The sequence below is a fragment of the Lissotriton helveticus genome, chromosome 8 (genome assembly GCF_964261635.1).
Source record: "Lissotriton helveticus chromosome 8, aLisHel1.1, whole genome shotgun sequence".
In the NCBI taxonomy this organism is placed as follows: Eukaryota; Metazoa; Chordata; class Amphibia; order Caudata; family Salamandridae; genus Lissotriton; species Lissotriton helveticus.
Genome location: NC_136069.1, coordinates 417,675,582 through 417,690,386, shown reverse-complemented (window position 1 = coordinate 417,690,386; position 14,805 = coordinate 417,675,582). Strand labels below are relative to the sequence as shown.

Sequence of the window (14,805 nt, the reverse complement as noted above, 5' to 3'; positions counted from 1 at the left end):
GATACTCAGTTCCCAATCCCCCCTCTTTTTCTAGGAATAATCCTTTGGATGCCATGAAACATTATGTTATCCTGCATGCTATGATTTTCTTTAATATGCTGATATAATGGTGATCTACCATCATGATTGGTAATAGCACGTTTATGTTCCTGTATTCTCAATTTGAACATGCGTTTAGTGCTACCAATGTACACTTTTTTACATTCACATACAATAGCATAAATTACCCCAATGCTGTTTCAATTGATAAACTCCTTGATAACATATCTTCGATTGGTGTTATATGAAAAATCCTTTGTTCTATTAATTCCTAAACCACAAAGGCTACATGTACATGCTCCACAGACATAGAATCTATTTGGAGGCTTAGGTAGCCAATTGGAGTCACCTGTTTTTATTGGCTCTATATAGTTCCTGATAACCATTTCCTTAATTGTCGGACTTCTTTTAAAAATCACCCCTGGTTTGTCACTTATCAAATTCATCAAACCTGGTACACCCTTCAACAATTTCCAATTCTTGCCCAAAGCTTTAAAGATGTTATCCTTCTGTGCACAATATGTAGTTACAAATGCCAGTCGTTCTTTGGAGTAGTCTTTACGTTTTTGTTCCAGAGTAGATTCCCTCCTGACATTCATTACTCTCCCCCTGGCTTTTAATAAATCTTTGTTGGAGCCTTAATTGCAATTGATCCAATTCAGTCCTAAAATCATCATCCTTACTGCAGTTCCTGCGTATTCTGATCATTTCCCCAAAGGGGATTCCTCTAATGACTGACACCGTAAGGGCACTATATGCTCTTAGTATGGAATTAATAGCAGTACTTTTTCTATATAGTTTACTCTTAATCATGTACCCATCCACGTCCAAAAAATCTATTCTTTTGGCATTCTGATCATAGTGAAAGCGACATTAAAATCATTAATGTTCAAGTAATCTAAATATTCCATCAATTCAATTTGAGTACCCTACCATATCATTATAATTTCGTCAATGAAACGAACCCAAAATAAGATATGATCTGTCCATTAGGATGCTCCTCGGCTCCATTCATGCTGCCTCTCAAACCAACCCATAAATAGGTACCATCAGATCGCCTGATCTGATGGAACCATTCATCTTCGTAAAGAAAAAAGTTATTAGTTAAAATCAACATACTCATTTCCACTAACATTTTTGAATGGTCCCTAACACTCGCGCTATGGCTTCCCAAAACATTATTCAAAGCATGTATTCCTTTCTCATTGTCTATGCATGTATACAATCCTACTACATCTAATGTAACTAGAATCAGCCCTTCCTCCCATTTACCATCTTGCAACTTATTGAAGACGTCCATAGTATCCCTTATGTAGGATGGTAAATTACCTACTAAAGGTTTTAAGAAAGAATCTACAAATTCCGACAAATGTTCCATTACGCTGCCAAAACCGGAGACTATTGGTCTCCCTGGAGGGTTCGTTCTAGATTTATGCACTTTAGGCAAGATGTAGATAAAAGGATATGTAGGATTGGCCACATTTAGGTACTTGTATTCTGCTTCATCAAGTAAACCTTCTTCATTCCATGTAAATAATCTCTCAGCAATCCGTCTAGACGCCTCTCTCATAGGATTCCCTTGAACCTTCACATAGCATGTAGTATCATCTAATTGCCGTTGTCGGCTTCTCGAATCACTATCCCGTCATCAGATCTCAAATCCCTTAATGCCACTCGCCCTTCTCGTGTCAAATTATCATTATAGATATTCCACCCTTTACGTCCTCGATCCTTTAACTTATGAAATTCTTCCAAGGTTTTTTCAACATACAAATCAATTGCAGCTCACTTTATTCCCTGAGGTGTGAATTTAGATTTTGGTCTTAAACCACTTGAGCAACTATAGTCAGTTGGGATATTCAGCATAGTGGCTACATCATCCACTCCCAACCCCTCACCCTCAGTTATTGACATCAGCAAGTGAACATCTTGTAGTTCAGAATTAGTCATCTCAGAACCCTTAATAATAGATCTCACATTCATTGGTTTTTCCATTGTGGCAAAAAAACTTTTTAATTTCATTTTTGTTGAAAATCTAAACAAATCTATTTCCAAATCTGTATAATTACACACATTTTTTGGGCAAAATGACAATCCTTTTTTCAAAACAATGAATTCATTGTCTTTCAATACTCTATCCGAAAGATTTATAACCTCCAGAGTCTCAACTCCATCATTGCTCAAAGGTATAACACTAATCGGGCTATCTATTTTCTGACCTTGTCCTGACTTCTTGTCCCTATTCTGATACTTCCTATGTTTCTGCCCCCTTCTTGTGCTACAGATTCTTTTTTCCTTCCCCTTTTGATTCTCAAAATGTCCTCAGAAAAAGAAGAGCTTTTGGATGGTATACCTCCTCCTGCTTCCAATGGGGGTGGCTCATCAGTAGATGAGATTCTGGAGCTGCTATAATTAACTGAACTTAGTTCGCCCTGCACCCCAGTTATCACTGTTTGTTTTGGTTTGGCCACCTCATCATATCCTTTGGCAAATGTGAAGACTCTTTCCTGGTTATAATTCCTGTCGTATCGTCTGATTTTACTGAGTTTTTTATCCTTAATCTGTGGTTGATGTCTGCTGATAACTCCTTTTAAAATGCCATCATTTTTGTCAGTTAATTCAGTCAAATTAATTTCCTTAATTTCCTTTTCGAATTCCACAATCTGTATTTTAAGTTTCTCGACTTTTCTATCCACATTTTTAATTAATATATGCATCATAGTAAATGAAGAAGCATATACATTTTCTTCCCGCTCTTTCAGAAGATCCTCATCGAGGTCATCGAAAGTGGAGAAAATCAATATCCTGAGTCCTCTTGGTATTCTCTTTAAATCAATGTAATTTTTAAGGGTCACTCCATCCCACCATTTTGATAATTCTAATTTCTTCAGCTTTTCTAATTTAAGAAATGTTTCCTTTAAGCTGCTAGTGGGTGGATCCTTTCTTACACTAGCACTAGTATTTTTACTCTGTTGGAATAGTTCCGCCGCCAATTTCTCCCGGTCATCCTCCTTGATTAATCAAAGTATTAAAATGTTTCCACTTCTCCCGTGCTATACTCCCCTAAAACAATCAATAACTAAACAACGGTGAGGGTAATACTTAGTATGCACTGGTGAGATATTTCTATAATAGTCCAATAAAGTCCTTATTAGTTTGGGCGCTCTACTTCCTATGGCCCACCGTTGAAACCTGTACAGAACCTAACACATCTTTCCTTTTATAGTAAACAACAACAAAAACATTCAAATTGATAAACAGGAAAATTATATTACCATGCCCAATGTGTTGTCGTCTATAAAGTACGCAGAAGAACATATTGCAAAGAAAGCAAAATTACATTCCAATTGAAATGACACATTGCATCTTAATTGCCTCAGACCCTGTCATAATCCTTGAAATGAGAAGGTGCCTTCCTCACTCTCACAGACCTTCCTGAGTTCATATTCTGGACCTGTGAGTTTCCAGAGGCACAATTAAACCGTTCATTCCCTTGACTGCATTTTGCTATTTGCTTGGACAATTTTTCCTTATTCCACCTTTTGCCATCACTTAGCTCCACCACATTCTCCTTGACTACCTCAATCTCCATTGGCTGGGAAAACTTGGAATGACCCTTCGCCACAATACCTGGTAGTTTTACTCTCACCCAATCCCCTTTGTTAAGAAGAGATTGACGTCTTCCTTTTCTAAAATCTGCCTTGGCATACTTTCTCTGAGCCTTCTTTCAGTTCTCCTTGACACGCTCAAGTTTAACATGTGACACTTTCAAATCATTCATCCAATGACTGACCCTTTTTGTTAGCAGCTACCCTATATTCAACAGAACAAAAGGTGAAACATTGGTGGTAGCAAATGGAGTGGTGTGCAATGCCCACAACAAATCCATGAGCTCCTTCTCCCATTTCAACCCATTAGCCACTGAAAGTAGAAAGTTTTCCTTGATGAACTTGTTGTAGCATTTTACTAAGCCATTACTATGGGGATGGTAAAGAGAAGTAGTAATATGCTTTATTCCCCAATGAGACATACATCTTTGAAATTCCTTGCATGTAACTTGCACCCTTGCCCGTGACCAGTTCAACTGTTGCACCTTCCCTAAAAAACAAGGATTATAAAAAGGCCAGCAACTCCCTCGTGTTAGCTGATTTCATGAACTGGACCTCTGGCCACCTTGTGCCGTTATCCACCAGCACCAACCCATATATACTACGTTCATTCAGAACATACATGGGCCCAATGATATCCAACCCTAACTCAAACCATGGTTTATCTGGAACAGGAATTGCTTCAACCGGACTGGAAAAAGTCACTTTAGTCTTGTCACATGCCACACACTCCCTGACAAAATGCTCTACACTCTGATCCATTCCCAGCCACCGGAACAACTCCCTGATCCACCTCTTCATGGCTAGGACCCTTGGTAGTAAACAGATTCAACAAAGGCTTTTGTCCAATGCGAATGATAAACTCCAAACCCCACAAATAGTTACTGAAATGACCCATTCCCCACCAGGAGGCTAAAGCTTCTCTCTCGATAACTGGGTATGTCGGCTCCACTCCTGTCGATGCCCTAGATGCGAAAGATACAACTACCTCCAGCCTTCTCTTTTCTGCAACAGCACAGCACCCAAACCATGCATCAGTTCCCACAATTGATGGTTCCTTGGCAACAAAAGGTTGAAGGGCAATGGCATTCCCAAGTTCACATTTGACATCTTGAAATTCCCTTTCATGCTCAACGGACCAAACTAACTACTGATTCTTTTCCAACAACCCTCTCATGTACTGTGTTTTCCCACTGCAGTTCGGAATGAACCTTGCATAAAACTCCAACATTCTAAAGAAGGAGCGCAACTTGTTCTGTGGGACGGAAACTCCTTGATAGCCCTAACCAGATCCTCCTTTGGTTCCACACCTCGAGCAGACAACTTGTAACCCTAAATAGTCTACAGTGTCCACAGCAAACCTACATTTCTCTATCTTAAGCGTAACCCCCATCTGTCAAAATGGACAAAACTTCTCATCATGGGACTCAATGTTTTTCCCATACACTAAAATATTATCCTGAAAAAACCTCACATGCGGAACCCCCACAAACATCACTTCAATGACCCTCTGAAATACTGCAGAAGCTGATGCCAACCCAAGAGGTATTCTCTTAAACCTGTACGCACCAGAAGAGGAAATAAGTGACGTCAGATGGCGGCTCTCCTTGTGCAAGGTGACTTGATGATAAGCGGATGACATGTCCAAAGTCGAAAAAATGTTGGCACCCTTAAACGATCTTAACATTTCAGTGATATTGGGCAAGGGACATCTTTGCACCCAAATCCTCTCATTCAGGTCCTTTAAGTCAATACCTTCCTGGCCAAAACCACCTGGGCTAACCATTCGGAGCTTTTTATAGGTTCATTTATACCCTGTTGGCATAAGTATTCAACTTCCTGCTCCAACTCCCTCCTCATCGCAAGAGGTATCTGTCTGGGTTTTTGGACTACTGGCTGGTCCCCATCCTCCAAAATGATGCGGTGACAGAATCATTTGATCCTCCCCAATTTTTCACGGAATACTTCAGGAAAAGCTGTTTCCAACTTCCACCCTGAACTGCCCACACAGATTTTTATTCTTCCTTAAGCAATACTTGCTCAGGATTTTTTGACCGAGATACATCAATGCGACCGGCAGAGCCAACGACAACCCAGCAACTGCCAGGTACACCCTCAACATTCTCATTCCACCTGAGCAATGGTTGACGGGGTGGCTCACGCACCCACATTCTAATCACAAAATCCAACAGTCAGCCCTCTTCAGCCATTACTCGTATAACGGTATCCCACATTTTGTATCAGCTCAAATGAGTACTGTGCAGCTATACACATTGAAATAGTGTTTATGCATTGGTGAAAAAAAGAAGCATGTCTCAATTTTATCTTTCACCTGTCATATTGAGAGGCTCCTTGCTGCAGTAGCTGAATGACCTTCTGCAAGAGATGCTGCAGAGTGGAGTGAGTGGCCTTCTGTGCACACTCCAACTATTGCATGGTTCTGAGTTTACCAGGCATCAGGTAGCCAACTATCCCACCTGCTGACTTTAGAGACATTTGTATCATTGACAGCAAGTATTGCTTACTTTCTGCTGCTTATCCTTGTCACCAAAAGTTGTGTTGGAGTTGGAGGGTAGGGGTTTCACATAGTGTGAAGCCCCCCTGGTAGGAAGTAAGTTATTTCGTCATGTTAGGCCCACAGGTTACCATCACATCCTATTTGGGATCCATTCTCAACATCCTGTAATTCTGAGCAAATCACTTAATCTCCCTGTGCCTAACAAAAATGAATGTGTCCTTCTATAAAGAAACTGGTGCTCATGTAAAGTGCTCTGATACCTGATGTCTCGGGTCTAGTTCGCGCTATATCAAACTCTAGCTGTAATCAATCCACAAGCTACATCACTCAGAGATACCAGCTTTCCATTCATCATCACATTATCACAACATCCACACTCCACATTTTACAGCATGCTCCTTTCCGGCAATGCATACACAGACACTTCATGTCAGTGCACCATACACTTTCCTTACATACAGAACAAACCAAACATGCCATGGGATTACAGACATCTAACAATGATCTGAGGTCCTGCACTGTTTCTGATGACTTCAGAATAACATGAAGTAACAACCTGCGGCACTGTCTCTGTGTGCAACTGGCAGCAATACGGAGAAAGGAGCAGATAAAAAATCATTACTAAAGGAAAAGTGGGCAGTGGTATCTTTCTTGAGTATGGGCACTGTGTCATATAGATATAAAATGGATTTTGTTGCATTAGGAAATGTCATTTTTGTTGGTGTGTTCAAATTGAATGTTGCAGTATTACTGAGTGATGGTGTGAATATGGGTATTGACTGGTGATTAGTGAATGATGGTAGAAATCTCAATGTTCTCTAATGAATACTGAGATATGGTGCAAATCTGAACATTTGTTTGGCTTAATGAGTGATGGTGCAAACCTGACCTGGTACTCCATATCTCTGAGTGTAAGCCTGAAAAGAGGTCACCATCAATGATTCATGGTCAAAATCTGAACATGCACCCAGAACTACTAAGTGATTGGGCAAAGGAACACATCTAAACATGAAAAGAGAATGTTAGTAATGGTACAAATGTGAGTATGTATTAAAGATTATTGAGTGATGGGGAAAATCTAAACAACAATATTAGTCCCAGTTCTTGACATATGGTGGGCATACTTGGCACATTGATACCCACTGAACTGTACTGCTTGCATTAAAGTAACAGGCATGATTCTTAACATATTATAGGCACTCTTGGGAGAGCATCATTTTCATAATTCTTTACATATATATATTGTGGATTTTTTTTGCATGACTGTACACAGCCCCTGTGTAAAATGTGCTCCGCAATGATATTGATACCTTTCTGTATTTTTATAACACTATAGCTGCTGCTCTTAAAAGCCTCAACCGGTAAGAATGGTTTAATTTGCCTTCTCTCACTCACTAATCCATTCAAGCACTCACAAATTCATCAAGCCATCATTCAGTGCATTTACATATTCCACCATCTATGAATTCACTCACCTTATACGGAATGAGGCACCCAGTCTCTTATTTGTCCTTCAATGCATTTCCATATTCATGCAAACGCTGACTCATAATCAAATTCTCCCACTCACCCATACAATCACATTTGAAATATCCAGGCCTTTTGGCTTCATAGTGGTCATTTACTTTTTCAGTACATTATTACCATGAAATTGCATTCTGGTCATGATAGGTATTAGTGCAAAAATGGGTACAAAACTATTTTACTATAATGCTTGCAGTGCAGTTTAGGTCTAAATGATCCCAGTAGTGCCACTGTGTTTCTTCATGGTTTATTCTTTGGGTGATATAGGGAAAGATGACTGAAGAGATAAATTAGCAAGGAAAATAGATACATCTAAAAATATAAATGTTCTCCTTGCAAATACCATTTCTTACAAACAAATTTCTTTCACATGTACAGGGACTTCGTCCATCCACTGCTGATCATCACAATAACCACATCCCCCAGCAGGAAATGAAGCAAGAGCAGCCAATGGAGCAACAACAGCAACCAATCATGAAGAATGGAGATAAGGAACAGGTGAAATAAACACAAACAGAATTCTGCCTTCATTAATAATACTTCTCGAAATTGTTGTGACATTCTTGTTATTTCAAATGTGGGAGAGGACCTCCGTTTCTTTCATGGTCTTATGTTTCTTATAGAAGACCACCAAATAACAATATATCTGTGTGACCTTTTCAAAGTAAAGGTTGTAAATTAAAGTTTCTGAGAGCTTGATCGTAATCCCATGAAAAACTGTGATTTGAGGAATTGAATGTCAGTATATCTTTGTCTTCAAGGAGCTTTCCCAGCGTATCTGGCAGTCGTTCTGTGTTTTGCGGTTTAGAAAAGTGTTTTAATGCTAAAAAAAAGGATAGCATGTAGATCTTCATATCAATCTCCAGATCTTTTTTCCAGATAACTCCATTTGCATTACCTTTCAAACTATGTAAATTGCCCTTTACATGGAGCCCTAAATGTCACCTCATTAATTAAATTGCACATAGAAATGGTTACTAGTAATTTAAGTTGAAGTTTTATCACAATATAATATTTTAATCAACACAGACTGGGACTTCTCATATCTAAACAAACTGTATCATGACCCCCCCCATGTTTAGCAAACTAACAATTCTTTACTATCCAGAACCTATTTACCCCAAGATAATTTTAGCCTTTCACTTGCCTGATCTTTAATCTGTGGTTGATTATGATTGAGACTATGTAAAATGTGGTGATAAAAACATGATCCAAAACATTAGGTCCACTGCAAAAATCTAATTTTAAGAGTTTGGGAATAGAGAGAACATTTTTTGGTTACAAAAATGAGAGGAAGATTGGAGAAAATGTCAGAAAATATGACACGCAGAAAGGAAAAGGTAAGACACCTTCTTCTCCCTGTCCTAAGAAAGTCAGTTATCGTACTGGCAAGACATTCTTCACAAGGCATAGTGGCCACCAGTTGATGTTCAGAACACTTCGACATTGCAAAACCACACACGTACTGACCCCAAAGGTGTGGAACCATCAAAAAAGTGTTTGGTTACAACATGGAGAGGAATAATGTGGTCTACCCTACCTTCCCTGGATAAGCGAGACCCTCCTCCAGCAGAGGTTGTGATCATTACTGGGGAATAAGTTAAGGCAGTCAGTATCCCTCCCTACATTGGTAGGTTAAGCACATGTTAAGCACATACGTTCTGACCATTTACTTAATCAAAGAACAAATCCCATTTGTGCATGAACACCACCAGTATACACTGTTGAATCTTGTAGATTAAACTTTCAGAAGAACTTCTCAATCATAGTGAATTTCCAGAAATCTCGGACACAATTTTATTCATATATATATATATATATATATATATATATATATATATCTCCTAGGAGGTTAATTAGGGATTGATGTAATATTCCTTCTGGGTATGGGTATTCTCCCAATTGCTACTATCAGTCATTATCCAGCATCATTCTGCCATTACTTAGGAGGTTGACTGCGGTAGCAGGGAAATGTTCAGGATCGTATTATGCAAAAAAAAGCTTGGGGCAGATATACAAAGCCATTTTGTTGTTGCAAAGTCTCAGATTTCCAAAAATCATAGGGTTTGAGACAGCAAAACAAAAAAGGCTATTTGTTATGCACTAAACCCATTTTGCGATTTGGTAATGGGTTCCTGAATCACAAAATGGATTTAGAAACTCATAACGAATGTGACCAATCTTTTTGTAATCTGAAACTTATTTTGTGAACTGACATATGCACTAGTGGATTCGTATACGAAATAAGGATTTTGATATCTGACCTACCTAATTAATATTTATTAGGTAGGTCGCAAATTCCAATTGTAACAATCGCAAAACTGTGGCCTGTAGAATAGATTACCACCCCAACTTGGATGTCTGTGACTTTTAGTGGAATTCTGATGGCAAACCATTTATACATATGATACATATGATACTACTTCCCAGTTAGGGAGAAAGGTACAATCACACCATGCAGCTTCAAAACTGCAAATCAGTAATCATCAGCAAACCTGTTTTGGGGGTCGGTAAAAGTTTACCTACTCCTGCAACGGGTTTACTACGTAAGAAATACCTCTTTTGCAGATGCAAACACTCCTATTTTGCAAAAATGGTTAGCACACCTGCAACAAAGTCAATGTTTGTGAAAGAAATCATTATAACTTGTGAGAGAGTCCTGTTTGAGTATTGTGATTGGTTGCCCATTTTAATGGGAAGAGCATGATGGAAAAATATGGTGCAGTATAATTACAAGATGGTTGCAAAATACAAATTCAAGGTGTTCCAAATGAGCTGTGAGAACCCTAAAAAATGTTTAGTACTCTTCAGACGGCATAGGACTTGGATTGCACAGGGTGGCTGTAGATGATAAAGTGCTAACTGGATTGAATTGTAAAGCCCAATTAATAACTTGGAAGCTTTTCTCAATAGTAGTGTAGGCCAATAAGTGACGAAGAAGCTTATGCCTAATAGGCTTATGCATATGCCCCTGCAAGAGTTCAGTCTGAGTTCAGTACCCGAGACCTCAGCCTGCTATTTTTTATCGTGAATATGTCATTACCATGCTTGCCTTTCCAACGAAAATGTAAATCATTCCTAGGTAAGTGTATAAATATATATTCAACAGTAATTGTGGGTAAAGGGTACAGTGCCCAGTGCTTAACTCTCAGGACACTAGTACTTAACAGTGTGGTAAGTATAATACATAAAAGGCACAATACTGAGATAAGTAACAGTTTCAGACAACAGAATTTCTTGTGATGAATTCTTTATTCATTCACGTCGTTAATTTCTTATACAGCCAACACGTGTTTCGCGCACACTGTGCTTCTTCAGGGTTTATGTGAACACCTTATTCTCTTGTGTGATTCCCCTATGTGTAGTTTGTTCCCCCAGTTGCTTATTTTAAGGTCTTCAATCTCTATATTGTAACTTGTTTTACATGCATAGATTAATAATGTATCTTCTTGTGCGTACCCCCAATTCTGTAATTTTATGATTATCTCGGCAATGTATGGTGGTAGGATACATAGCCTCATAATTCTTAATTGCCCGTTAATGTTCCATTCATCTGACTTTGAATTTCCCCACTGTAGAGCCTATATACATCCTATATATATATATATGTAATTGCATATTTGCAACTACAATTTATAAAGGAAGCAATATCATACTGTACTCGCTCATTACTGTCTGTAAATTTTCTTGTTTAGTCTGTTACATACTCAGACTTAGAAGTGGTCTCAGAGTGGGCACTTTCCTATATACCACCACCGGTTTTGATGGTAAAATCTCTTTAATGTCTGGATCAAGCCTTAGGATGTCCCAGTGCTTCTTTAAAGTCTTATAGACTCTATTATTGCCCTCGCTATATGTTTCTTTCTTAAGTTGTTATGTAATCGCAGTTATGCTTTATTGATGATTTCCAAATCATAGCCTTGTCTTCTGAATCTTTCTGAGGTGCCTCCTGCTACTCCTTAAATTCACTACAATTATGTTTTGCACACACAAATTCCCCAAATTGGATATTATCTATCTGCCTTTTCAAATGTCCTGAATCTGTGTGAAGAATCGGATTAACCGATGTGGACAATCTGAGACAATTGGGGAAAGGTAAAACTACAATTAACAGCAAATGGTGCACATACTCTTCTACCTTCAGGGAACAAATTAAAATGATAACCCAGAAGCAGTATCAAAACCACTCGCATGAACCATGTCAACAAATTTAACATCTTATGCGCTTTTGAAAATACAGTGTGCATTTATTGTGCTGGTTGATACTTTCTTTGTTGTTATGATCATTTTCACCTGTCTTTACTAAGAATATATGTAGAATGTAAAATCTTAAAATATCCCAAGATTGTTAACATAATTTTAAAGTTTGCTAAGTGAAAGATATCCTACATAGTACTACATTGTGTAACACGTAGTGCGGACAAGACAGAGGTGATTACAGTCACAGAGCAGCACGGCATATGACCCCTGTTGGCTGGCCATCACAATTGGTGTTATCCCTACTCTGATTCCCATGGTAAAAAATACCTCTGTGTTAAATTTAACTTGGACCTCACTATGAGGTCCCTGGTCAATGCAGTGACATCACCCCTTTTCTATTATATTAATAAACTGCAGCGTAATCTGATTTGAATTAACTTTGGAAGGCAGGAAACGTCTGCCCCGATACATGATTGTAAAAACTGCTTGACCCAAAGTACTGCTGAGCAGCCTCCAAGTGACTCACAAGTGGCAGCAGAATGACCTCGGGAGACTTTAGGTTCAGCCATGGCATTCCACTGTTACGTCTACTCCACTTGATGCCTTATGAGGCTCGAATATTCATCAAAGTATTGTGCCCGGCATAAAGGTGTCTACGTGATCTGGCTCAGTTGTTTCAAAGTTACATTAGAAAATACTGTTCAGCACATAAATTACGCTTTCCAAACCTTGATCTGCTGGTGCATCATTTTCGTTGACTGTGATTTGGGGGTGTTCTTTTTGGTCCTTGTACTATCACTCAGGAGCACACTGCCTCTTAAATGTGAAAATAATCTAAGCACTTCTATCGTTTCCCAAAGCAACTTCAAAATTGCTGTTCACTAAATAATAATCAGAGTAGCAGAATACCAGAGCATGTTTGCCTCTCATAGTGCCAAGAACTCCTCTGGGTGTACACGCGCTGTAAAGAAATCTCGATTTGCGATAATAAATTATAACGTGTAGAATGCATCTGTAAATTATGTCTGCTGCACTGTTTTTTGAGAAACAGGAATGTGTATCATTTTTTGACTACATTTTGTTTCATTATCTTACAGGAATACCTGAGAAAATTAAATCAAATTCGCCAGCAGTATCACAACGAAGTGAAAGAAAATAAAATGAAAGCTGGTGCGCCAAAGGTTAGGGTTGATGTGCCCATCCAGGTGAGTTACTTTCTGTTTGACATGTACATGCCACGTTCTTTCAAGTGACCTCATGTGTTGTCAATTGACAGACTTGACTTGGGAAATATAGCTGTATCTCACCTTGAATAACACAAAGACAGATAATCTTACCTTTGGTTCTTTTGCTTTATTCCTGTGTGGAAGAAGGGGTACACAAACCTGCAATACAAGGTTAAACAAACCTGTACTATGAACAAACACAGCCTGGTACATAATTGTTGGCTGTGTCAATAGTGTGGCTGCAAACTGCCACTATTTTAGTTTCAGTATTCTGCATTAAGGTGTCCATGCCTGTTGTGTTATTGTTCACTTGCCTTGCTACATAATTGACAATATCACCAGACTTCTTCTCCTAGATGTTCCTCTTGTTGTGCTATGTTTTTTATTATGTGTACTCTACACATTTTCCTTTTCCCCACTAAAGTTTTGTGACTTTCAGTCATGAGTTTTGCACATTCACTAACCCTTTGGCAGCTATGAATGCCAAAACACGCTCTGGGATCTGAGGCATATTGTATATCACAAGTATTTTCCTTCTCTTTAAATAACTTTAGCAAATAAACAAGTATAGTAAGTGTGTCCAAGAGTACATGTCAAATAACGTTCAGTTAATTGGTCACTCTGGCGTCGAGTCACAAAAACATTTATGAATATGGGAAGCAGTACTACAGAAATACTCTTTTAGATACTCTTAGATGCCTTTGTGAATCTACCCTGACGCATCCAACCCCTATTAGTCAAGGTGCAATTTCTACTTGTACCAACTGTGTCTGAATATTTCAAGTGCATTCCCATTTAGATGTCTGGAGGGATAATTCACAAAGGCATGTAAGAGTAGTAAAAGAGTGCTACAGTCATGGGAAAGGGACTGAAAAGTTAAATTCACCACTAGAAGTCATTTAAAATATTGGTGATCTTAATTGTACAGTGATATTATTTCCATAGTTTGATATAGTTTGTGTGAAACACACTTCGCTTTTACAGTCTGGGAAAGGAGAGCGTGCCATTGCACTTCCTTAGAACAATACATGAGCAATCTGTACTATCATCTGTCAAATATTCAATCGAGAGAGGATGACATGAAACAGATATTGTCTTATATGACAATGAGAGATAGTTGCAACTAACTAAAAATGCACCTGCAATGAATTGACAAAAGTGTGTAAGAATATGTTAAAGAATACTGCAGGAGTACTCTTTTATGTACTCTTACATACTATTGTGAATCAGTTCCATTATTTTCAGTGTACATCACAGCATATTCCTGGCACTCAACTCCTTCTAACACACATCTATCCATTCTACTAGTCCCTTTCAGCTGCAGGTTTTTGCTCTTCTTGCTTCTATTGTCTTTAATGAATTGTGTAGGGCTGGTGAACCTATTTTTCTCTTTCAATATTTCGTTACATTAGAAATTAGGGGAAATAATCTGAAATAAATTAATCCCTCCAACTGACTGTTCCTTATATCTGTCATTTTCTAGGCTGACATCCACGTTATTCACATTCAACACCAATTTTATTGCTAAATTAAGTTAAATCATCTTTTACAACAATACAGTACGACATCGACATTTAAAAATATAGCCATATAGATCGGGCCCTAACAACAGAAGTAAAGGACAAAAAATATTGGGACTCAAAAGTGCATTGACAATTGAATCACAATATATCATCTAGCAATGCGCAGT

General features: G+C 38.4%; 1 protein-coding gene across 1 annotated transcript in view; it reads left to right on the top strand.

The window, feature by feature from the left end:
- Positions 1 to 14,805, top strand: part of NEK5 (NIMA related kinase 5) — a 372,187-nt gene that overhangs the window by 168,731 nt on the left and 188,651 nt on the right. Inside the window, exons 14-15 of the mRNA XM_078657268.1 lie at positions 8,068 to 8,187; positions 12,987 to 13,094. Of these exons, the coding sequence (XP_078513394.1) occupies positions 8,068 to 8,187; positions 12,987 to 13,094 (228 nt within the window). The remainder of the gene's footprint in view (positions 1 to 8,067; positions 8,188 to 12,986; positions 13,095 to 14,805) is intronic.